General features: G+C 48.5%; 13 protein-coding genes across 13 annotated transcripts; 8 read left to right on the forward strand and 5 right to left on the reverse strand.

Moving 5' to 3' along the window:
* Positions 1-515: 515 nt before the first annotated feature.
* Positions 516-1,593, reverse strand: FPRO_09293 (uncharacterized protein; the record flags this gene model as incomplete). Its single annotated transcript, XM_031232670.1, has 4 exons — positions 516-642; positions 699-1,112; positions 1,160-1,220; positions 1,290-1,593. The coding sequence occupies 4 exons, from the start codon at positions 1,591-1,593 to the stop codon at positions 516-518; spliced, it is 906 nt and encodes a 301-aa protein (XP_031082584.1).
* A 2,189-nt stretch (positions 1,594-3,782) lies between these two features.
* FPRO_09294 (uncharacterized protein) lies at positions 3,783-5,020 on the forward strand (the record flags this gene model as incomplete). Its single annotated transcript, XM_031232671.1, has 3 exons — positions 3,783-3,811; positions 3,932-4,081; positions 4,129-5,020. 3 exons carry the CDS (start codon positions 3,783-3,785, stop codon positions 5,018-5,020), a joined length of 1,071 nt encoding a protein of 356 aa, XP_031082585.1.
* Positions 5,021-5,351: 331 nt separating this feature from the next.
* On the reverse strand, positions 5,352-6,312 carry FPRO_09295 (putative MGM101-mitochondrial genome maintenance protein; the record flags this gene model as incomplete). The annotated part of the gene is made up of 2 exons (XM_031232673.1): positions 5,352-5,619; positions 5,666-6,312. 2 exons carry the CDS (start codon positions 6,310-6,312, stop codon positions 5,352-5,354), a joined length of 915 nt encoding a protein of 304 aa, XP_031082586.1.
* A 251-nt stretch (positions 6,313-6,563) lies between these two features.
* FPRO_09296 (uncharacterized protein) lies at positions 6,564-7,115 on the reverse strand (the record flags this gene model as incomplete). The annotated part of the gene is made up of 4 exons (XM_031232674.1): positions 6,564-6,632; positions 6,742-6,806; positions 6,955-6,986; positions 7,051-7,115. The coding sequence occupies 4 exons, from the start codon at positions 7,113-7,115 to the stop codon at positions 6,564-6,566; spliced, it is 231 nt and encodes a 76-aa protein (XP_031082587.1).
* A 175-nt stretch (positions 7,116-7,290) lies between these two features.
* On the forward strand, positions 7,291-9,499 carry FPRO_09297 (uncharacterized protein; the record flags this gene model as incomplete). The annotated part of the gene is made up of 5 exons (XM_031232675.1): positions 7,291-7,327; positions 7,383-8,016; positions 8,067-8,642; positions 8,691-8,962; positions 9,009-9,499. 5 exons carry the CDS (start codon positions 7,291-7,293, stop codon positions 9,497-9,499), a joined length of 2,010 nt encoding a protein of 669 aa, XP_031082588.1.
* Positions 9,500-10,065: 566 nt separating this feature from the next.
* FPRO_09298 (uncharacterized protein) lies at positions 10,066-11,010 on the forward strand (the record flags this gene model as incomplete). Its single annotated transcript, XM_031232676.1, has 2 exons — positions 10,066-10,097; positions 10,155-11,010. The coding sequence occupies 2 exons, from the start codon at positions 10,066-10,068 to the stop codon at positions 11,008-11,010; spliced, it is 888 nt and encodes a 295-aa protein (XP_031082589.1).
* Positions 11,011-11,414: 404 nt separating this feature from the next.
* On the forward strand, positions 11,415-12,089 carry FPRO_09299 (uncharacterized protein; the record flags this gene model as incomplete). Its single annotated transcript, XM_031232677.1, has 1 exon — positions 11,415-12,089. One exon carries the CDS (start codon positions 11,415-11,417, stop codon positions 12,087-12,089), a length of 675 nt encoding a protein of 224 aa, XP_031082590.1.
* Positions 12,090-12,423: 334 nt separating this feature from the next.
* On the forward strand, positions 12,424-13,490 carry FPRO_09300 (uncharacterized protein; the record flags this gene model as incomplete). The annotated part of the gene is made up of 2 exons (XM_031232678.1): positions 12,424-12,455; positions 12,506-13,490. The coding sequence occupies 2 exons, from the start codon at positions 12,424-12,426 to the stop codon at positions 13,488-13,490; spliced, it is 1,017 nt and encodes a 338-aa protein (XP_031082591.1).
* A 478-nt stretch (positions 13,491-13,968) lies between these two features.
* On the forward strand, positions 13,969-15,685 carry FPRO_09301 (uncharacterized protein; the record flags this gene model as incomplete). The annotated part of the gene is made up of 2 exons (XM_031232679.1): positions 13,969-14,051; positions 14,113-15,685. The coding sequence occupies 2 exons, from the start codon at positions 13,969-13,971 to the stop codon at positions 15,683-15,685; spliced, it is 1,656 nt and encodes a 551-aa protein (XP_031082592.1).
* Positions 15,686-16,338: 653 nt separating this feature from the next.
* FPRO_09302 (putative mitochondria-associated signaling protein) lies at positions 16,339-16,844 on the reverse strand (the record flags this gene model as incomplete). The annotated part of the gene is made up of 2 exons (XM_031232680.1): positions 16,339-16,752; positions 16,842-16,844. The coding sequence occupies 2 exons, from the start codon at positions 16,842-16,844 to the stop codon at positions 16,339-16,341; spliced, it is 417 nt and encodes a 138-aa protein (XP_031082593.1).
* A 562-nt stretch (positions 16,845-17,406) lies between these two features.
* On the forward strand, positions 17,407-19,480 carry FPRO_09303 (uncharacterized protein; the record flags this gene model as incomplete). The annotated part of the gene is made up of 3 exons (XM_031232681.1): positions 17,407-17,614; positions 17,664-17,918; positions 17,967-19,480. 3 exons carry the CDS (start codon positions 17,407-17,409, stop codon positions 19,478-19,480), a joined length of 1,977 nt encoding a protein of 658 aa, XP_031082594.1.
* A 308-nt stretch (positions 19,481-19,788) lies between these two features.
* FPRO_09304 (putative ribosomal protein L13B) lies at positions 19,789-20,745 on the reverse strand (the record flags this gene model as incomplete). The annotated part of the gene is made up of 5 exons (XM_031232682.1): positions 19,789-20,184; positions 20,263-20,421; positions 20,518-20,564; positions 20,629-20,662; positions 20,743-20,745. The coding sequence occupies 5 exons, from the start codon at positions 20,743-20,745 to the stop codon at positions 19,789-19,791; spliced, it is 639 nt and encodes a 212-aa protein (XP_031082595.1).
* A 2,008-nt stretch (positions 20,746-22,753) lies between these two features.
* Positions 22,754-23,628, forward strand: FPRO_09305 (uncharacterized protein; the record flags this gene model as incomplete). Its single annotated transcript, XM_031232684.1, has 2 exons — positions 22,754-23,015; positions 23,072-23,628. The coding sequence occupies 2 exons, from the start codon at positions 22,754-22,756 to the stop codon at positions 23,626-23,628; spliced, it is 819 nt and encodes a 272-aa protein (XP_031082596.1).
* Positions 23,629-24,068: the final 440 nt, after the last annotated feature.

The raw sequence follows: 24,068 nt of genomic DNA on the forward strand, positions 1-24,068 counted from the left end.
CGTAAATATATCAGAACAAAGTCATCTGCCTCTCATCTCATCCCCGGAGCAGACTACAGAGTACATGTGGAAGACTCGGCAATACTACAGTGGAAACGGCTGATCTTATACGGTTGCTAGAGCATGTATTTCTCCTCCCTTCCCCCTATTCTTTTTTCATTTATTTTTCTTTATTTTTAACTGTTTTATCTATTTGTTTTTATCTCTTTTTATAACACTTTTACCACGAAGTCAACATGAGATCTAAGCTTCTTCATGTCGCCCAATCGCGTGGACTTTATACCTAAGCCTGCACACGCTGTGCCATACCTTTCTAAAAAATCATCTATAACCCTCCAGGCAGTTATTGCCATATCTTAACGCCATTTCGCCATACTGTTTATATACACGCTAAAATTCGAGGCACAATATCGATAATAAAGGAAATATCGGTTGAGCTTGCCCTGGTAGGTCGAGGGGGTTCCTTGTCCTCGCGAGCATGTTCTCCATCTGAGGAGTTCTGACGAAGATGAGACTTATTCTCCAAAGACGGTATTGTCGTCTTGGTCCATCTGGTCCATTTCCTTGGTAAACTCGGGGGTTTCCTTGAAAGCATATCCGGGGTGGCCAGCATTCAGGAGGAGAACAGCAATGCACATCATGCTAAGAACAGTTAGTGAGTTGTTACTATAAATGTGACAATCTTCAAGGGCTCTTACCAAGATTCAAGAGCGATGTAGAGACCTTCGTCTCGAAAGATAGCACTGAAGTATCCTCCATTGAGCTCGGCAATGCGGTAGCCACATCGAATCAGGATGAAGATGGTCGAAAGGAAAAGGAAGAAGAGGAAAGTGAGGATGGGCTTAGTAAGGCGATATCGGGCCGGTGACTTGGAAGCCCTGATAACGTAGTCGATGAACAATGCAACGAAGCAAAGTAGAGTGACGACTTGGAAGACGAGACCAGCGATGGAGACGTCCTCTCCAGTCTTGACGTCTTCCTGCGCTGTGGAAACAACTGAGACTGCACCGCCAACGGCTTGGAGGATGAGGGAGATAATGTCGGAAGGGATGAAGATCCAGTAGAAATACTTGGGGGAGAATCGAGAGACACTTGGGTCGACAAAGTTGATGCTGAGAGTGTCAGTTGTGCTTCTTCTGAGTGAACTGGGGAAACTTACACCTGGGACAGAAGAACATATATGGCAGCAGAGAAGAAAACGGGGGCAATGGTGATCATGACTGGGCCAGAGTTAGTCAAGTTCTCCCTTTCCATCCATGCTTGTTCGAGTTTGGTTTAGAAACACTTACTGATCTGCAATAGAAAGCCAATAAAGTCGAATGGATTATCGTGGATGATGAGTCGCCCAATGTAGCCGATAATCTCGAGAATACATCCTGCCATCATGCTCGCCATGAAACCCCATGTCTTCATCTTGATGCCTTGGAAGATGTGGAGAGCCATGGACAATCCGAATACTCCGATGAAAATGGCATTGGCGGGAACATTCGGTTGGTATCGCAGTATACTCGACTCGAGGGGACATAATTCGAGTGTACAGTTGGCATCGGAGCCGAAAGAGATAAGCCCGCCGGGTAGTGGTGTGTGGCTCATGTTTGCGATCTTCACAGCGTCTTGGAATTAGAGTTGATAAACTTTTCGGTAGGGCCGGACTGGATATGCAGGAACTGATCAGAGCTCGCAGTTGTTTACTGTTGGATGGTTGTTATGATGTGATGGATTAGATATCTGGGGAAGACAGCAGATTCACGTCTTTATAAAGGGGCAGGTTTCAAGATATCAGATCTCGGCACCCGTCGGAACAAATATCCAAGATCTGACTCCGCGGGCATAACGACCCAACTACGTCAACTGGCACCACTGATCCTGAATTCCTATACTATTTCAGCTGCAGTGGAGAAAAAAAGTCGATTGTGCACTTCAGGATCAGGTGGGTCCGGGTGCGCCGTCCGTCCGGGGCTCCGGGCGATCGGGCGCCCGCGGGAGGCGGACGGGCAAAATGGACATGAAACGTGAGGCTGAGTTTGATAGAGTTCTATAATTCGCATTAATACGAGAGATCTTGATAAGCTATTTCTAGATTTAATGAGATTCCACGTCAGCATGGCATGGTTTGCGCGAGTGTTGTTGAGTTAGAGTTTGCTGTGGACTGTTGATAGGGATAGAGAACGTGGCTGGGCAGCCCAGAAGTCATTGGATATGCAAAGATGTATCGCGAAATTAGTTCTCCTTGCGCCATATCTACTCGCTCTAACATGATTATCTCGGCCGCAACGGGCATCTACTGTCCGTGCCTTGCATGATCTAGCTCGGCAGTGGTGACCGGATATACATCCCATGGTGATGATGGCTGCATCGTGACGTGACACTAGGTCCAAGCCGGTGTTGATCTTATCTTAGACTCATTTCGTTACAAATATTGCTATATTCGTACTCAGCCCCAGAGCATTGTCCTCACTGTAAGTCTATGCTTAAATTCTGGATATTCACAGCCAGGTTGATCCAAGCTGTAGAGATATGTAGGGTAGACTTGACAGCCAATATATTGTTAGGTACTTACTTTACAGGTCAAATCAGATCAAGAAATGACAATTCCACAAGGTATCAAGTATTGCTTCGTCACGACAAGTAGAGATCAAATAAGAATATTATCGTGTCAAATAATGAGGCTCAACATTTCCTTAGATCTACGTTGATATTGGTGCCGACTTGGAGTTGCAGTTCGGACTCAGCCAAGCCGGAGCACGAGGCTTGGCCCGCGCCTCCGACCGGGCCCGAGTCATGCCGACTCCGTTGTCAACTGCGACATCAAAACTTTGTTAGTGATCCTTCAATCTGAAACTATTTATAATGTGGCCCATATCCCATCGCTTCAGATTCCGATAAGTAAGCCATATCGATATCCTATTCCTTCCATTAGAATACGAGAAGGCAGAATTGATGTATTGCATCAGAAGAGATAAGCCGGATGGCTGATTATTAAGCATATCGTGATGATCTGATTGGATATAGATCTGACATGATCTCACCCGGTACCTAGATTCTGTCTTCTCGTATCCTAAGGATCACACATAAGATATTATCTTGTTTCTCCCTTTCCCCATTTGACGGATCAAGTACGGTATGGCATATATATCTTGCCTAGATCTATTACCACGCGTTATATGTGTTTTCACCAGGCGACAGCCAGGGATGAATCACCGCAGTATGCTTCGAAATGGTTGATGCCTTGATGCTCTATCCACGAATATGAAACCACTTGTCTTCAAGATACAGGACTCGCCTCCGAGACACGTGTACCAACTACGCAGTTGAGAGAGTCAGAACCCTCAAAGAAACCGTGTTCAGTTTGGGAATCAGAATAAAAGTCGTCATTGTGCCCAACAAAAGACACTTGCCTCTATCACGAGGGTCAAGTCTGCATTCAGGTGATCAGCTCTTTTTGACTCGAGACTTATTCCTCCATTTGTAGCACCAACTCTCAGTGGGTCACTCACTAAGCCATCACCGTCACGCGAAAAAAGTGCCCCGCCCCCGCTCACGGGAGTTTCGGCGCCCACTTCCTCTTAGGTCCATTTTCAGCTCAGCTCCCGTCAGCTTCAACCACTAAACGTCACCTACCTTATCCTCAAACTTATTCTATTACACCTACAGAAAACCCTTTTCCCTTCTCTTCCTTCAACCTCTCGGAGACAATTACCCTCTTCTCCGTTGGTCAAACCCCGCTCACATTTAGATTTAACTGTCGAACTACGCACGAGGTTTCACCTCGGATTGCAGTCATGTTTGACCTTTTTCCTATGCTCTTATCGTAAGCTTCAGCCCTATACCTCTTCGTCATGAGGCGTCATACTCGAGATTGCGATAACCACCCCGATCAGCTCCAATGCCAATGGATCTGATTTACTGACTGTTCCTCTGTTCTCAATAGTTCTGTCGCCTGTTATCTGTTTCCTATCTTTGCATCTTACAAAGCGCTCAAGACACATGATCCCACCCAGCTGACGCCATGGCTGATGTACTGGGTGGTGCTCAGTTGCTGTCTTCTCGCTGAGTCTTGGGTTTGGTTTATTGTCTCATGGTATGTCTAAAACCCATACCTGACACCTTCGGTACTGACTCTGGCAGGATTCCGCTTTACGGTTATTTCCGTTTACTATTCCTCCTCTACCTTATCCTCCCACAGACACAAGGCGCTCGACGTCTATACGAAGAATATGTCCATCCTTATCTTGAAAAGAACGAGACGCAGATTGACGACTTCATCGCAAGCGCACATGAGCGCTTGACTGCTGCCGGAATATCTTACCTCAAGCTCGCTATCGAGCAGTTCAAGGTCAAGGTCCTCGGTCTTCCACCATCCGAACCCGAGTCGCCCCCTCCCGAGCCTGCGCAAGGCTATACACAGTCTCTTCTGTCACGATTCAACGTCCCTGCTGCGCGATGGGCTGGTAATAACAGCAGCGGCACCGACTTTTACAGCCTACTCTCTAGCGCCGTGGCAGCTGCTACCAACGCAGGTGTAGGTGGACAATCAGCTGGTACGAGAACAGTTGGAGGTGAGCCCACAAATTCGGGCGCATTGATCCCACCGCATCTTCGCGAGTCTGGGGCCAGGATGGACTTCATCTCGGCTCAGCGCGATCGCCTAAATGTCCTGATCTCGGCACTTGATCGGGAGGCCCAGGATCTTCGTACCGAAGCCCAGCGTGCCCAGACAAGCACAGGCACTCGCCGTGATCCCATGGCCTACGGAGGTTATGATAATAATGAAGAGGACGAACCTACCCAGCGACCACCTAGTGGACTAAGCGGATGGAGTGGTATTAGCAAGAGTCGCAGCGAGACCGATTTCGAAAGGATCGACGCAGAGACTAGTTCGGACGAAGACCATCGTCAGGTGCGCCGAAGAAACCAGGGGGCTGGCACTAGAAATGCATCAGGCTCATGGGTTCCTTGGGGATGGGGCGGTGATGCCGCATCAGGTGGCGGAGCGAGCGCTTCCGGAAGGGAAAGATAGAAACTCCATTCTGGGAAGTGGGTTTTGAATGATCATGGGTCTTACTGAGGTCCTCCGTAGATATGGTGTTTTTTTGACATGGGCCCGTTGATATTCGGCGTGATAGCTGCTCCAGTGCATATCTATAAATGGAGATTGGTGTACATGAACTCGTTCTTCTTTAGACAGCCGTAGATCTTGGTCTGATGATTCGTGATTCATTCGTTTTCCTCTGAATTACTAAGTATCGCTCCATGCGCCAAAGCCATACGTCTAGCCCATCCATATCATACAGTAGGGGATCTACCCCGAGATTCTATACAAATGTAGTGCACGAATACATGACAGATGCCTAACAAAACTTGTAAGGGTACGTTGCCTCAGCAAGACCCTTCTTGTAAAAGAAAGTCCTCTTCTTCTTAGTGACCGTGTGCTCGACCCATTTTTCCTCTATGTAATGCTTTTTGAACCAGCGGATATACACAGGATCCCAGAGTTCAGAGGCGATACCGAGATCCTTGCAGCAACGCATCAGGGCGTTTGACTTGGCACCCTCAATAGCGGCGGGGATAGATTCGGGGCTGAAGTAATTGTTGTAGCCCTGCGATTGGGAGACGATTCTGTTCTTGTAAGTCACTATATAATATTGGAGATTGGTTCACTTACCGGCCGTTTACGATGAGAGCGTATTCACGCGTCACGATCTGGTTACCGATAACGACTTCCCCACGATGGACCATTCCCCAAGCCATCGGTCCAAAGGCCTCATTCAGCCGTCGTCGGTACTTGACTTCTGGCAAGTAGATGATACCATCGGGCTTGACCTCCACATCTTCAGCATCAACTGGTCGTGCGAGAATCTCACTCTGCTCAGGAGTAACAGCCTTCACACCAAGGCCATACCAGCTCGTCTCCCAATTGATGTGCTCTGTGTTCTCCGTGTTCGTCTCGCTAGTCTCGCTTAGAATGCTCTTCGACACCGTAACAGGCTTGTGTGGGCTCTCCGGCTTAGCACTCTTGCTGCTTGCCGTGGGCTTTGGAGGAAACGTCTTGGGCGCATATGTAGACTTTGTAGATGCGGCTGCCGGTGTAGATCTTGCAGTTGGCGACTTGGCAGACGCAGTCGAAGGTGCAGCTTTAGCTCTGGTAGTGTATTTGGGCTTTGTAACGACGTCTTCTTGCTTCACTTGTGTAACATCTTCTTCAGGCTTTTGCAGCGTGACGTCTGATGCTTCGGTAGCGTATCGTGCAATTGGACGAAAGGTGGTGGGGAGTCTTCGGGCGGCGAAGAGGGCGCGGCGAGGGACGAACATTGCGGGTTGGTATGGGGAGTTGTATATGGTGAGCTTCAAGCTTGATGAAGCTATGGGCGATAATTTCAAGGGCGGGTGGATTGATTGTCCGGTGGGGGACAGTGCTAGTACTGTGTATGTCATATCATGATGCCTTGATTGAGTGAACTTATTTGGAGTCATAGTTTCCTGATCGCCTGGAAAGGAGAGCCTGATCTTGGTAGTGTACATTTTATACAGTAATAGTACAGTAAATTTCCCATAATGCGACTTCAATTGTCCTTGGTCTCTGTACGTTGGTCGTTGTTATGAGCCTTCCAGCACTGTTTGAATTGCTCCATCTATGATACTGTCAGCTCAGGTCTATGACAGCATAAGAGCAATGCTGCAAGGCAGCTCGAAACAAATAAAATAAATGTGATTGCATCAGATTGGACTTTTGATACTCACTTCTGCAGCGCATGCGCGCCAATCCTTCTTTTCAAAGTAGCAGTCGGTCATTTTTGCGTTCTCATCTGAGTTGGTGATGCCTGTTAGCAAGCCTTTTTCTCAACAAAACGATTAGTGAGCAAGTAGTTGAGGCGTAGACTTATAGAACCTCATAGAGTTCCATATCTTCCTTTGTATTTTGCCATTGGGTTTTGTAAGAAAAACAAGACTCACCCGCGCATCCAGTGCTAAAGATCCGCTTGTCCCTTCATCAGCGGTTAGTAAAGGCCTCGGCTTTCGGTGTCTCAACGGAAAAGAGCGCTCATTCACCATTCATCGGGCTCATCGTCGTCTTCTTGCGTGCTCTGCTGAGCATTGCTCTCTTCTTTTGTCATAATTTCGACCGGTCTCTTGTCCAAAATTGTGGTGATTGAGTCTTGCGTGTTATCGTTGAAAGAGGTTAAAGGTGGTTCGAGGCGGAGATTTTGGCTGAGGCGAGATCCAGCAAAAGTCAAGTGACAAGACTACACGAACAACTACGATATCACCAGAATCAGCCAAACACTGACAATGGCACCAGCAAAGCTCAACGTGCTTGTTTACACAGGTTTGATCCATCAACTCCCTTCACAGGCTGTGACACCCACTGATTCACCATCAAGGCATTGGCACCACAGTTGAGTCAGTGCGGCATTGTATCTGGTCCCTCCGCCGTCTTCTCGGCCCCAACTACGCCGTCATCCCCATCACAGAGAACATCATCCTCAAAGAACCATGGCAAGCAACATGCGCACTCCTCGTCTTCCCAGGCGGTGGCGATCTCGGCTACTGCCAGGCATTGAATGGTGAGGGAAATCGTCGTATCGGCGACTATGTTCGCCGAGGAGGCTCTTATCTGGGCTTCTGTGCTGGCGGCTACTACGGTACACAGAAGTGCGAGTTTGAAGTGGGAAACAAGCCCATGGAGGTTGTTGGACGAAGAGAGCTAGGGTTCTTCCCGGGGACCTGTCGAGGTGGTGCGTTCAAAGGCTTTGAGTATCGGAGTGAAAAGGGAGCGAGGGCTGTACATTTGACGATACCCAAAGGTGCCTTTGAACAGGAGGTTGCGTCTGAAATCATCTCTTACTATAACGGTGGAGGTGTCTTTGTTGATGCTGCTTCGGTCAAGGATAGAAAGGTCGAGGTTCTCGCTACTTACGATGAGGAGCTTGATGTCGATGGCGGCGATGGGAAAGCAGCAGTTGTTCTTTGCACAGTCGGAGATGGTAAAGCTTTGCTTACTGGCCCCCACCCCGAGTACGTTTCAATATGTTTACCGTATACATGTACTGACTCATACACTTTAGGTTCGCTGCGGCCAACTTGAATCCTCAGCCAACCGTCCCGGGATATGATGGCCTGGTCACCAAACTAGCAGACGCCGACAAGGACCGAGCTTCTTTTCTCAAGGCATGTCTCACAAAGCTCGGTCTTGAGGTTAGCCCTCACGACACAGGTGTTCCCTCGCTCTCCCATCTTCACCTCTCCTCCATCACCGACACAGGTGTATCAGAGCTATTGACTGACTGGAGCGACATCATCGACAAGGAGAACGGCGAAGAATGGATCCGAGCGGAAACAGACGCCTTTCACATCCAGAATGAAGATACAATCTGGAGTCTCGAGGGGCTTCAGCAATCTCTGACAGAGACAACGGATTCCAACATCTCTGAGAATGGCAGCATTGACTACAGCAAGATCATCAAGAAGATCTTTCCTCACGAGAAGGGTCTTCCTCATCCCAAACTTACACCACATTTCAACCATGGTCTATTCTTTTCAAGTCTGAAGCGTTATCGACAAATTGAGCCAACTGCTAAGGCATGGGGTGACTTGCTCATGTACGGCGAAGTTGTCACAAGTACAAATACCATGCTTGAGAAGTATGTTCCCCTCCCAAACAGGAGACTTACAAGACTGACATGTACCAGGAACCCCAAGCTCATGCCGAAACTCCCAAGTGGCTTCACTATCTCAGCTACCACCCAAGTTGCTGGCCGTGGTCGTGGCTCCAACGTCTGGATTGCTCCCCCTGGAATGCTCATCTTCTCGACTGTAATCAACCACCCAGCCCACCTCGCTGTGACTCGTCCTGTTGTATTTATTCAGTATATCACGGCTATTGCCATGGTTGAGGCTGTGCAGTCTTATGATCGTGGGTACGAGAACATTCCCATCAAGCTGAAGTGGCCCAACGACATTTGTAAGTCAGTCCGGCTCCTTTGCAAGACCAAGCCTAACATTGCTAGATGCCCTTGATCCCACAAAGTCAAAGGAGAAACCACACTACGTTAAAGTCGGCGGTATTCTCTCCCAGTGTCTCTATTTCGACGGCAACTACCAAATCATCCTCGGCGTAGGCCTCAATACCATCAACCCCCGTCCCACAATCTCCATATCCGACCTCGTTCCCTCAGGAGCACCAGAACTTCATCTCGAAACCCTCCTAGCACGCGTTCTCACACGCATCGAAGCCATCTACGCTCAGTTCCTCCGAGAAGGGTTCTCAGCTGATCTTGAAGCCCGTTACTACCGCTACTGGTTACACACAAGACAAGACGTCACTCTCGAGGCAGAAGCTGGTGTCAAGGCTCGTGTGGTGGGAATTACGCGGGATTGGGGAATGTTGAAGGTTGAAGAGATAGATGCTACCGGGAGGTCGACAGGGAAGATCTGGGCATTGCAGAGTGACGAGAATAGCTTTGATTACTGGAAGGGCCTGGTCAGGAGGAAGATGTGAGAACACATATGTGGTATTGAAGCGCTGGAAATAGGCATATATGGGTGGTACTCAAAAGAAGGGGCTAGGCGAGCATCAGATACACACTGAGGTCCAAGAGATTATCTCAGAGATGTCGTGTCGTTCCAACGAGAAGAATTTAAGCGCGGGAAGTACCTGGATCATCCATCTATGTCATCGGCTCTTTTTAACTGAGTGGTGCTATCATTCCCGACACTTGATGTCGCTCAGCAACGAACCATTTTCCAGATCATCTTTATATATGACTTGCCCTTCGTGACTGCATAATCCTTGGGTTCGTTTTGTGCTGGCATGATTAACCAGAGCTGGGTTAGGTTCTGAGAGTATGGACCTCTTCTTCAGTTACTCACAACCCTGCCAGGCTTAGCATCTAGCCACAGATGACACTGCAGCTAGTCAATGTTGATTTCTCCGCCAATCCTACCGTCGTTAAAACTATTTAATCCTCTGGGGGGACTGTTCTACAATGTGACATTCCTGACTGCTCGTTTCCTCCCTAGTATCATCCTTCGCGAGCAGACACAAATCCATTTCTCAAACACACGATGTGCTTCCTATTCACAGATCCTGAACTGTTGTAAGTTCATAAGAAACCTAGGCTATTATACAGGACTTTCACTAATTTTCTTGACAGTATTGATGACCTCAAATTGCAATCTGCCAACCTCAACATGGACAAAAAAGGGGACACACTATCGGAGAATGAGGCTTCACCGAACTGCCAGAGATTCGAGCTTCGTGATTTCAAAGACCTCACTGGTCATACATTCGGTACAATACCTCCGGATTTCAAGCCAGTACTTACCATACCATGGTCAGAGCGCCCTGGCCAAGGCATCTCGGAACTTGCAGCCGACTTGACTATCATTGAGAGGTTTACCACAGTCACACAGTCAGAACAATCCATAACGACGAGTATTCCGCGAAGGCTCACCCCGGGTACTGAGATAGAGATAGTCACCATTATTGATGGAACCAAGTTCGTCCCCCCAAGCAGCACATCAGACGTGACGAGCCTCAGTCAGGAGTCAGAGCACACTTCACTAAAGGAGACGACTACTGAGGTGCTCAGCTTGAGCACCGAGACAACTCTACTCGGTCCATCCTCTTACAGATCAAGTGAAGGAAGGTCTTGGACTACATCATACACAACCGATTCAAGCACAGAGCTTCTACCACCGTCTTCATCCCCGATTGCGTCTGAAACGTCAGGTCTATCAGATACCACAAGATATATAATAGGGGGGTTCGCAGGTTTTTGTACCCTTTGTGTTGCGATGTTCATCTTTTGTTTGGTACGAAGTTGTGTAAAGGGACCAAAACCGCGGCATAGAGAGCAACATGAACTGCAAAACGAACCACGATATCAACCACGACAAGAGCTGCAATCTGAGCCACGACATAAACCGCGATATGGACCGCAGTACGGGGCATCAACTAATGTTGCTGTCACTGTCTGCAACAACCATGCCGAGATACAGCCACAATAAGCGGTTCCGGACTATGGGTGGAAAGCTTGAAAATCTCAACGGCTCAAGGCGACCTTGATTAACAAGGATATGATTGAACATGGATGCAGTGTCTTTCCATAGTTTTTTAGTTACACAAAATATCACTACCCCCTCTGAGTCTATGCATTACGCTGCCTGATCACAACCTGATCTATCTACTCTCGTATAGTAACTCACAATGACTGTAATGTATCTTCAATAACAGAATGGAATACCTTGAATCAGCTCAGTGTGCCACTTATATATAGTCCCCCAAAGCCCCTCCCCCTGTGTTCGATTTCTTCGCAAACCTCCACGAGCATTTGCCCAACTGCCCAATCGTCCAAGTAAGAGGCCTGTCTTGTTTTACATATCTCATCGACAATATAAAAGTCTACTAGATCATGGAGAGTCAGGAGACCTCCGCCTCTCATGGGGCTGATCCTTCGTCCACCCACCACCAAAATGGCCCTCGCGAGCTTATAGATTTGACTGGAAGTGTCTACAGCACAGTTCCATCTGGCTTCGAGCCAGTTTTCACATTTTCATCAGAGGACCTTCCAGGAAAAGACAGAGAGGGTGTGACAGTCATCGACAAGGTTGATGGCACTTCCATCAAAGATGGCGCGATAATCATAGGTACCGAGACTTGGGAACCCTTCACTTGGTATACAAGGCATAAGCACGAGACTTTCACTCTTGTCTTGCGCCCTACCGATACCACGAGAAGTGATAAAGATATACTCAGCATCATCAGTCATTTGACGCTGCCAAGTGCAACTCTGACATCCTTGAGCGAGGAGCTGACTTCAAGTTCGTCGACTACAGAGAGTTTGGCAATTCCAACTGCTGAATCCTCCATCGGCTCTCTATCTGCAGACGGATGGACCTTCGTATTCGTTATAGCCGTATTTTTGTTTATATTTTCCATCATTGCCGCTGTGGTTCTAGGGCTCCGTTGGCGTTACAGGTACAATCAGAACAATTTCAACTTCCAGCTTGACAATGGTCCCTTTGGGCACACCTACACGGACCCTGTGCAGCCTGTCGAGCCAGCGCCAGCGATTTTGAAATCATAAATGACTGCACGACATGGAAATAATTCTGGCTGTACGCAAGGTCGACACAGATGCAGAGCCTCGTGATAGCACTTATTAGTTACACGAATAGCATTATATTTCTCTGAATCGATCACTCTTGATAAGTCTCTTCACTATTTAATAAGTCCCAACACCCAACAACTCATAGCAAGTGACTAGATCTCTGATCTAGACACGGACTTACCTTTGAATCAGCCCAGCATGGTGACTATATACATGGCCCTTGGAGCCGTTCTCCCAAGAGCGATTTCAACAAACAGTAGATATGGCAAACAGTTCTTTTTCCCCAAAGGACTTTAAATGACTGCTCAAGATGGCTGTCCCCTTTCCTGACTCTGAGTACATGTAAGTACAACTCAGCCTCTGGATTCGCTCAACCCCTGACATTATGGTAGCGACGAGGCTCAAACCCAGTCTCCTGACCTGGAAACGACCGAAAACGAAGAATTTGAGCATGAGCTCACATCTTACTTCCTTAATGAGCCTCGTATCTTCATCGATTCTTTGGGTCATACTTATAGCGACATGAAATCCAACCAAGAACCGTATTCCACTTATGCGAAGATTATTACAATCCCACGCAAAAAGGTTCAAGAAACGGTGACTTTCACCTCAAGACACACGATAACCCTTACCTCGATGGCAACTCTAACTTCATTTACCACTGTATTCGAAACAAAGCACCTAGGTCCCATCGATCCATTGCCCAAAGTCACTTCCAAGATCACTACCCATATCACAATAACAGCTGTCAAGGACCATTCGACAAGTTCCGCTCGGACAAGTCTACCAACCACAGACCTCAGCCCTTTATTTCCTCCCAGCGTTGATGCGAACACTGATCCATCACTCTGGAGTACTGTTACTATAAGTGACAGCATACGATCAAGCTCCATTTTGCCTTCATCGTTTACCACGAGCCAAGATGAACCGAAGCTACCAACAGGTACAGAAGCCTCGTCTTCAAAGGACTCTTTAACAGCAGGTGAGGTTGCGCCTATCGCAGTCGGTGTGCTCTTCCTACTTGCCACAATATGTTCAATAATCTGGTTTTGGTTACAAAGTCGCCGAAAGCGAACAAGCACCAGTCCCGGCACTGGTGTATCACGCGGCGTGAGAACTTCACGTTCAAACCTAACTCCGTTAAACTCGCCTTACGGTCAAGAGCTCAACCCTATATCAGCCCCCTATCGCTCTACCAATGTCAACGCGCTTCTAACTAACGATGCACGTCATATGTCTTTCGAGTTGGATGAAAATGGTTGTAACATGGGTCTCAAATACTATAAGTTCGAGCCTTCTGGTTCGAGACATCCTGACGGACACAGTACAGACCTCGACCAATATCCCGAGTCAAAGGGCAAGGAGCGTGCAGAATAGCAAAGTTTGATATAAGAAAGTATACCCCAAAGCTTGATTTCTCTTCACTTATGAGAGGCCCTCGTTAGACCTCCGCATATAACTCAGACTTAAAAGGCACCCTTGGCAAAACCTTGATATCGTGTCTGAATGAGTCGCATGTGACACTGTGACAAACGCTAGAGTCTGCAGCAAACAACTGTCGTAGAGTTTCGTTGGCAACCATGAGAGGATTCACGCACAAAACTTTACCTTTGGATGTATATCTGGAAGCCTAGAAGTGCAAGACATAGAATGGAACTTGAGACGCAAAACATACGAATATCGCCCGCATCTCATCCGTTCTGTCCTTTCTGGTCCTTATACCCCTATACCGTTGCGTTTGCTACAGCCATCGAAGACTCGACTTCACTACGCCTAACTTCCAGCATCTAAAGGTTTTCCGTTATTTGGAACACTTTGCAAGATGTTTCTTCCCAGACTTTCCCTCCTAGTAGTTATGGCAATACACGTAGCTGCCCTGAATTGCCAAAGTGAAGTCACAGACGCGACGATAGACCGCAACTGGTTGTTGTCAGGTTGGTAAGTCATATATACTTCATCTCTCATCTCAGGACTATACTGATATCTTCTCTCCGTATAGTGGCCCTTGTCGCAAGAACTCATTCGAAACTCACCCTGAAGTGCCTAATGACGACGCCGGCGGCTTCAGGTATGACGAAGACAACGATGCAACATACAAAAGTATCTGCGACGTGTGCCGCAGTAACTATGGCCCCAAACAGCCAGGTCGCGATAGCCATGGCCCTAAAGACCGAGATAAGGTCATAGCCATCCCGACCTCGGTGCTCAGCTTGCCCAAGGAGACACCAACCATTGCGAGTATGGAAACAATACAGGCGAAACCTCGTGTCGGATGGCTAGACCCTCCAGGTCCCGATGACGGCGCTGCGTTTAGTAACAATAATCCTCAACAGCCAGACAAGATCATAACCAGCCAGACCTCGGTGCTCAGCTTGCCCAAGGAGACACCAACCATCACAAGTATCAAAACAACGCAAACGAAACCTCGCATCGGATGGCCAACCCCTCCAGGTCCGGATTATGGCGCTACATTTAACAATAATGATCCTCAACAGTCAGGTCGCGATGACCATGGTCCTAAACAACCAGAAAACGGTATTACCAGTTCGGTCGCGGCGCTCAAACTACCCAAGGAGACACTAAGCATCACGAGTATCAGAATAACACAGACGAAGCCTCGCGTCGGATGGTCAACTCTTCCAGGTCCTGACGATGGCACTACCTTGGCTTGGTTTACGAAAACAACAACACATACCGAGACTGAGACCGAGACCGAGACCACTACCACGACGGCATCCACTACTATAGATCTAAGGAAGAGTACAGCAACATCCATGGGTCTCAGTGAGACCACGGAAACATCAATGAGTCCGGGGAAGAGTACAGCGACATCGATGGGTTTGACTGAGACTTCAGCAACATTGGACCCAGAAGGGACTGACACTCCAACGCCACAAAAGAAGAAACACTCTGCTGGCCTTCAAACAGCCGGTATCATCATTGCAGTTCTCTTTTTCATCGTGTTCACCGTTCTGGTCACCTGGAAATGCCTTCAACACCGCCAGCATATTCAGTTTGATGATGACCCAGAGGAGCCAATGGGTGAAGCTAATGAGGTTGGAGGCAGCGCCTTCGACGATTCAGACTCAGAGGCCGATGAGGGACAGGCCAGAAATCTGGTGGCCTCGGTGAGGGACTGGTTCAGAAGGCACCAGTTTCCATTTCCTCCACCGAACGAGCCTGAAGAACCAGATCCTGATGACGAGGAAGCTGATGACTGGGAACCCGAGCCTCATCCAGTTCCTCCCCCTCCCCCTCCCCCGCCTCCTATTCCTGAGCAACCAGTTCAAGCTCCCGCCGCTGTAGTACATCCATTTATCCCACGTACTCCTCGCGCTATTCCAGGACATCAAGTCCAGGCCCCTTCGGTTCAAGTACCAACTCCTGATCCAGCTCAAGATCGCAGCAACTCGAGTGTCTACAGCCAGGACAGCGGATCTCCAGAGTCAGTCGAAATACCTAGGCCACTCTCCATAAACAGATCCCGTCGTAGACAGGAAGAACCTCAGCCGCCTCAAGAATGGAGGACAACTGGAGAGCCTGTGCAAACCGGAAATTATGGCTGGATTTAATTTTGCGATTGCGCCTTGGATGGAACAGAATGAAAGATAGTTTTGATTACATCTGTATGATTTCATCAGCGTGTTACATCTTGTGGGAAAGTTTGTGGTTTGATCTTACAATACAGTTAGTTACTCCTTTTCATGATTTACCTAGACTATTATTACACCACGTATAGAGCCAAGAGACGACTTATAAGCCTAGAAGAATCCGGCAGTGTGAATAGCTTTGTGGCTATAATAGATCAGTACCCAGTGAGGTGTGTTTGTCTCAGGGATACCAAAATGTCCTCGCAAGACACACCACATTGTCCTTGACTAGACATTCGTTGCCGACATATACGCCCTCAACTCACGCCAACTCGTGGCCTCATTTCTACTCACATCCAACCCAAAAGTACTCCGCTGATATCGTACAGTTGTATTAAACATAAGATAGCATAGGTCGTCTGTCTCTTTTTTCTTTCGTCTAAGAACCAACCAACCTCGAGCGGCTCATCACGCCACCGATAACCCAATAAACGCCGTGCCATGCCGCAGTCGAGTGAAGATGTACATTGTATACATGGAGAAAGTGAACTCCTCCCTCCCGTCCCTCAGAACTCCTTTACGAGGTCATCGTACAAGTGTTGCTTTTTCCAGTTTCATTTGCTCAAGGAGAGTCGTCAGTCCTTGTAGACCTTGGGCTTGAAGCCCTCTTTAATTTCAGCCTCTTGCTCCATCTTCTCCCGTATAGGACCAATCTCTCGCTCGAATCGCTCCTTTGCTCTTACGATCTTGCTCTGAAGATAGAAACTGCCACCCTTTTGAGGATCGTTGGCGTCAAACAGTCGCTTATAACGTGAGAGAACCTCCTCGACATTGGCTTGTCCACCAGCCGGGGGCTTGACGTTGAGGATCTTGCATGCCTCATCGAGAGTCATGCCAGATGAGAGAGAGGCACCAGCGGATGGGTTGCCAGCCTTGGCCTGCGCTCGCTGGTACGCTGAAGCAGCCTGAGCCTGCTTATAAGCTGCGACGAATGATCGACCGAGGATTCGGGAGCCTGTTAGGAAGGCCGTGACCACGAATTTGTGCGCCTGGGGTTATGTTAGCCGCCACTCCAACCAATGCGGCGATTCTTGAAATAAGGAACATGGCGGGCATGATCCAAGACGTGGGCGCATACCATTTTGAAGAATTATGAGTGATGTAGACGAATTGATTATCGGGAGAAAAGGTGGAGATATCGCTGAGAAGCGATGTTGAAATAGCGGCCCTCGTTCGCGACGAGGGAAAGGATCGTGATGGCGCTGCTAGAGACTTTTTCCCCGGGTGCAAAGTCGGCGGAGGCGGATCATTCCGAGGTCGGAATTTTGCACCTCCGATCAACCGGCTACACAGCAGAGTCTGCCGAAGTTTAGCCGGGTCACACATTCACCACGATTCACCGAGCTTCACCGAGATAATGCCCCGCGATGGAGCTGCAGGAAAGAATGTTAGCTGACCGCAATGAGATGCGGGACGTAATAAATTTCATGAACCGGTTCTGAAACTTGTTGCTGAATTTTAGTTACGAAGAGATTTATTCTCCCATTCCCTACATTCATGTAAAGCTTTAGAAACTTTTAGTTGTTTTGTAAGCACCTCTTCAACACATTTGTATAGGGTACCTCAAGTGGACTGGTATAACTAATTCAACGTCTGTCCAACTTCAGCATTATATCTCATACTCCACAAAAGAAGCTGAGATCATGTCTATGTCACCTCAAGACGTGGCTGTCCTGATACAGCGTGAAGGAAGCGGAGCATCGCCAGAAACTTACGATGCCGCCAACGAATCTGACGATGCGGTTGTGAAGCGAACAAAGCTATTATCTTCCGTGCTCGAAACTCTTAAGCAACAAGATCCTTCTTCGCTAGAGGCTACAGCCAAGGCGTTGGGCGACGGAAGTCGAGATGGTATGTGTGACATCCATCCCCATCTGTGAATTCGTTAACATGGCCATAGTGGCTTGGAGACTCCCTTACGGAGATTCGGGAATTCTCGAGTTCTTCCTTGACATTCTTGCCTCGGATGAGGAGCAGCCTCATGGCGTCAAAGTCCAGGCTCTGCGTGTTACTGGAAATTCCTGTGCCGATACAGACCAAAATAGAGCTCGAGTTGTTGAGGGCAAATATATCGTTTCTTTTATCAAGCACCTTCAGGACATGAGTCTTGTTCCGTACTTGATTCCGGTGCTCTACAATGTTCTCGTTGATTATGGTGAGTCTTCAAGACAATGCTCGAGTGGCACAACACTGATACTCGTAGAACCTGCTCAACGTCTTGCTTCAGAGTCACGACTCAGCAGTCATCTAATCACTCTCCTTCAGTCACCCAACCGCGCTGCTTTTAGCCCTCTTGTCACTTATTTCTGCAAGATCCTTGCTCTCCTCATCACACAAGATGGTGAGGTAGCTGTTGCAGATTCTGAGACGGCCTCTGTTCTTCTCAAACTGGCAGTCAGCCCTGACCACAGCACTGATATCGAGGACTTTCTTGCCCTCGTCTCTACCGCGGCCAGTTATCTTGCTAATGAATCCTTCCAAGAGCGACTCCTCAACTCAAAAGAAGCAGATGTCTTCGTCAAGTCATTCTACATCGCACATACCCAATTCGACTCAGAGCTTGATGACGAAGACACTGCCAAGGAACTAGGGCAGCTGTGTACTTCATTGCTTACAACCCTGGCTGACCTGACGGGCAACGACGCTTTCCCAGCTTGTTATTCCCTTGAGAGCTCAGTGCCACAGTCGCTTCTTAAATGGTTGAAGGAGCCGCATGTTATTCTTCAGTCCGCAGCTTGTCTGGCTCTCGGCAACCTCTCCCGTTCAGATCAGGCTTCCACGGCCTTTGTGCAGAAGTATCAGGCTCATCTTCCTCTGATCGCAATTCTTTCCAACCCAGAGATCAAAGATGCCCAGCTTCTTCACTCCGCACTGTCTTTCCTCAAGAACCTCGCGATTCCGGCACAGAACAAAACATTACTAGGGGATCTGCTAGAGCCAGTGAGTGTGCCAAGGATATTGACCATAGATACTCTCCCTCAGGTCCAGTTCTCGGCAGTTTCACTACTTCGCCTACTGCTTGTGAACTGCCCAGATAATGTTCGTCGAGTTGTCACCCCCAGAACAGCTGAAGGAGAGGGATCTGGCAAGCACACAACTGTCCATGATATGATCTCGTTGTTTGATCGATCTGATACGGAACCTACCCGGCTCGAAGCCGCACGAAGTGTTGCTACTGTATGCCGAGTTCTTCATACAGTACGCATCGAGGAGGTTCTTTCTGGATGGAGTTCTGAAATTGAAAAGACACCATCGAGGGATCTGTTCTATACTGAACATGATCTTTCACAAGTGCTGTCATTCCTCATCACTCAAGAGAAATGGCCCATTCTAAAATCCGAGGCTTGGTTCGTCTTTGCTCTCATGTCACGATCGAAGGATGGCGCCCAAGTTGTCGCCAAAGTCCTTGCTATATCTGGAGCTATGGATGCTCTCAGTTATGCAGTCACCGGAAAGTCTACAAACGACGAAACACCACAGATCGAGGGTGGTGCCCCCGAAATCCCCCCAGCAATTCCTGAAGAGCTGGCATTGGAACCTCAGCAGGTTGACCCGAAACAAAAGGCTAATATGGCCAAGGTGGATAGAGAGAACTGTCTGGTCCTATGTACCGAAGTTTTCAAGAACGGGGAGACTCTGGAGTCCGAGCAAGTTGATCGGTTACGGAGTTTAATTCGACAGGGTACAGAGTTGCTGGGCAAAAAGGCTGAAGAGTAGCACAGTCTCAAATGATGAAATAACCAAAGATACTAGGAACATAGACATCACTTTACAAATCGTCCAAGGGATTGAAATCATAACGAATAACTTTTTAGAAAAGAGATACCATATGCACGTAATGCATCCATTGACCAAGTAATGATAGAGCAAAGCCGGTGATCATGCAGTAAATTTCTTGAGCTGGACCTAGAGTATCTTTCCTCCATACCCGGCCAAGCCTTTCATCAGAGCCTCGAACCGACGTTGCCCATGTCTCAGAGACGCAAAGAGCAAAACCCTCAAACACCAGTTCCCTTTTTGCAAGTTTATTTCTTAGCCGACTCAGCCTCGGCGGCATCCCGCACACGCTTCTGTCGGGCACCCTCGTATCGGGCGTTGGCACGAGCGACACGGAGAGTTCGGTAAGCACCGGCCTCGATGTTGGAAGGCATGTCACCCTTCTTGATCTCCTTGAAAGCGATGTCGGTGGGGGCAATGGGGAGAGCAGCGGAGACGTGAGAGACCTTCTCGATCTTGGAGACGTCGGTCTTGGTGTCACCCTTCTTGGGGGCGTTGGATCGGCGGGGGAGGAGGATCAATCGCTCCTGGTAGGCCTTGAGGCGGGCAACGTTGGCAGCGAGGGACTCCTCGCTGAGGTTCTGGCGGCGGAAATCGACAGCGATGCCGATGGTGGGAGCGAAAGCCTTGGGGATACCGGCCTCCTGCGTGGTTGTTAGAATTGCAATTTTTCTGGCGTATCTCGTATCGTGTGCATTCGACCGAGACGCAAAATATCATACCTTGAGCTCAGCCAGGGTGAAACCGCGGCCGGAGCGGACACGGCGGTTGTACTTAAGGGTAGGGCATCGCACAACAGGTCGGAGCTTGTCGACAGGTCGAGGAGCGAGGGCAGCAGCCTTGGCCTGACGAGCTGTGCGTCTCCGCGACTTCTTGCCGGGCTATTCCATAGTCAATATTTGTGTGCCAAGTGAATTTCCAGAAAATCGAGATGAATCGTTTCTTCTCTTCTCTTCTCGTCGGGTGCATCGTCATACCTGGTCGAAGTGGGTTCGAACCCGGCGCTGCCAATCCTTGCGGAAGTCTGTTGAAGGAGTCAGTCCCTCAAATCCTCTATCATATCGTTATTCGGAAGTGGTGCGGCTCACGGTTGTTGACGAGCTTCTGGTTGTGCTTGATCGCCTGTAGTAAATCAGGTCAGCAAATGCGAATGCACTCGAGCGCGATGAACATTATCCATCGCATTGGGCGTATCTCCATACCATTGTGTCTGCTTGCGATCAACGTGCTCCGATGGTCGATGTCGGTCGTGAGGCGTGTAAAATTCGGAGGGTAGAGGCTTGTCCAATTTCCTACTCCAAGAAGGGTTTTGCCCTGTGGCCGATTCCATTTAGTGGGGTGGAGTCCGAAAAAAACGGGTCACGTGCCTGGTGGGTTTTCAAATGCATGATCGGGAGATTGTTGCAGCGGTGCCGCCAGGAGTTAGGCGAGCTTGGAGAGACTTGGTGTAAGTGATTCAGAACGGCAGCGGGTTGCAGAAGGGCGCTGTGTATCATGATTGCGATTCATGAGCATAAGTCCTAGCACGGCATCTGTTTCTGCATAGGCGTTTCTTAATAGAAGAGTGTTTGTATGTGCTCGACCTGGAACCTCCTCTTGAATGTCTCGTCACGTTGAATGCCTCCAGGCTTATTGAACATGAAAATGTTTCACTATCAGAATGTGATTCGTAGTCTTCACATCATGAGAAATGTTTCAAATTGCACTCAATGTATTTTTGTTCGATCGCCATTAAAGTTGAGATCGGCATCGTCTTGAACACAAGATACATAAGTGACCGAGGAAAGTAAAAGTTCTTTATCATTGGCTCGAACGAAAGAGATGTCCTTGAGGCGTTATGATAGACAATACCTAAGTACCAAGCTTAAAGTGTATAATGTCTGAACGTGCACTGCTCGAAGCATCACGATCAGCGAGGTCTTTGTCAAATCATCGCTGGTCATGCATTTCTTTTCAACACTGGCGCTAGTCGCTGCATCTAGATGTAACCTTTTCTCTTTGTGGTCAATGCACTCCACAACCACCAATTGCGGCAGGAACACATTCACTCAGAAAATAATTTCATAAAATCTCAACTTAATTTTGGTTTGGCAGGTGCACACAGGTGCCAGGCAGTTGCACAATTTCAAGCATCCACAAAAGTGGCCCCTGCCCTGCTGCCTGCCTGCAATTTCTCAGGCACCAAAAGTAACGCCTCAGTAACAAGGCATCAGTCCGTTCTCCATCTGCCTATATAAAGCCGGTCTCCCTCCCTCCTCTTGTTCCGTTTTTCTTTTCTTCTTCATACTTACCTTGTTGAGAGGAGGCCAGCTCAAGAATTGGCCTCCTCAGCATGGAGGGCCTGCATTGCACATCGCGGAGTCGCTCTTTGCTCTATTGTCCTTCGGGGCCATAGTCGGCGGAATTTTTGATTTAAAACCACACTTTTCATTGTGTTGATGGCTTGATGCCGTCGCATGAAGAAAAGTCTTGCGTGACCTGTAGTGATGTTTCATTTTGAATAGTGCGTCTCGTGTGCCGTGACTCTGCATTGCCGTGTGTGATTTTTCGGACGTGTATCTAGAGTCTTACGGAACTCCATTCGTGAAGCGCACAGCTTACGATTCAATCCTGTCGTTGAAGCGTAAACACAGCTCTCGTTTTGCCTCACTCCCACTTCTACTCGCCGTAACCTGTGGATTGATATCTCCATAACTAGTAGTGATCAGATAATCTTCGGCTCATGTCATTTAGTTACATCATGGCATTCCGTGGACGTGATTACTTGACAATGGGCACAGCGCATTTGGGTGTTTCTCGAGATTAGCCAAACACACTGCCATGGTGACTGCAAATGCCTTCCATTGACGAGCATCTTTTAACAGTACAGTACCGTACAATACCTAGAAAACATCGTTGTTGGCATCAGAGGCCAAAATGAAATCGTCAAAGGGTCTCCAAGGCATGTGCTGAATCTACTCAAGTATTTTTGGCGCTCGTGATCTAGATTCTCAGGTAGTCGACATCATCTTTCTATTATCTCCATCTTCACAGCCCACCATCCTCTCACCCGAAGCTACTCCGCACCAATCACATTCTCACAATTCCTTCTCGCAGCAGTTCGAAAAATCTCATGACACCACTTTCCATCCATCCCGTCAACGGCCAACTCATTCGATCGCCTCGGCCTGGTAATTATTCTCCGTGGAATAAACTCTTCCTCACACAGAGACAATGGCTTCCAGGATGGGCCCCCGAAGCGTAAAGGACGCAACGCGATTTACGTCCACAATCCCCCACGCAACATCGAAGGCCGCTCAGAGAACACCACGCATCCCAGGCGAAACACCCGAGCAGCGAGTAAGGAGACTGCGACAGGCTCATCTAGCTGCTCAGCATGCCAGCATTAGCAGTACGGATAAGTTTATCGATGCTTCGAGGAGAGTCTTCGATGTAGCGCATCGTTGGACGGTGGGAAGCATTGTGGTGTTTACAGGTACGAACGACTGAACGAGGCATTCGACTGAATTCGCCAGCTGACAAGCATTCCAGTTGTTGCAGCTGTTGTCTCCGGATACTCTGTCTGGGACATGGTTCGTTACAACCGAGCCCGCCGAGCCGAATGGGTCGAGGCCCAAAAGCTACTTGAAGCCGATGAGCTTGCTATGGCACGTCTCGCCTACATCAAGGGCGAGGCTACAGAGGAACAGATCCTTCTCGTCGAGGAAGCCAACCAGGCTGCCGAGGCAAGAGGTGAGAAGCTACCACCTTTGCTCGAAGCACCTTCACACCGCACACATTTCGAAGAACACATCAAGCCCACATTTAAAGAAAACACAGAGGAGAATGTCACAAAGCCATCAAGTGGCAAGGGTGTGCTAGGGGTTTTCTCTAGTGTGCTAGGCGGTGGAGAGAAGAAGGAGGAGTCAACACAAGGCGTCCAGGATTATCAGACACAGTCAGCCGAGTCGGGAACTGTCAAGGTGAGGCTGGAGGAGGCCATGGCAGCAGAGCGGGAGCGTCAACAAAATGGAGGTCCTCTAGACAGGCTGGGTGTTGAGCCTGCAGGTGGCTCAACTCCCAACAAGTCTTGGTGGAAGTTCTGGTGATGTGTATAAAATCTAATTGGAAAGAGGAACGGATGGCAACATGAAGAAAAACAAAGCGGAGTGTACGTGGTGGGACCAAAAGGAGTGTATCATACGTGTAGATTGGCAGTGCATTAGACGGCGTCGGGGGACCATCTTGTATGTACCATCAGGGAACAAGTCTACTTACCATATCTATTCAATACCAAGCGATCAAATAAGCGTCACTGATCAGATTCTTCAAGATGGGTGATAAGGTGATGTCCCCATTACTGAAATTGACATTATCGCTATTCTGGTATTGCCATGCATACCTGACGATCTCGAGATCGTATCGCTAACTTCCGATTCCCTATTTCCAGGGTGATCAATGTATTCCCGTTATGACCAAATGCTACCCATACCCGCACGCTTGCCATTGCCTATAACGCCAAGTAAACAAAACAAAACAAAAATGAAAA

Source organism: Fusarium proliferatum (assembly GCF_900067095.1).
Source record: "Fusarium proliferatum ET1 genome assembly, contig: FPRO_scaffold006, whole genome shotgun sequence".
Lineage (NCBI taxonomy): Eukaryota > Fungi > Ascomycota > Sordariomycetes > Hypocreales > Nectriaceae > Fusarium > Fusarium proliferatum.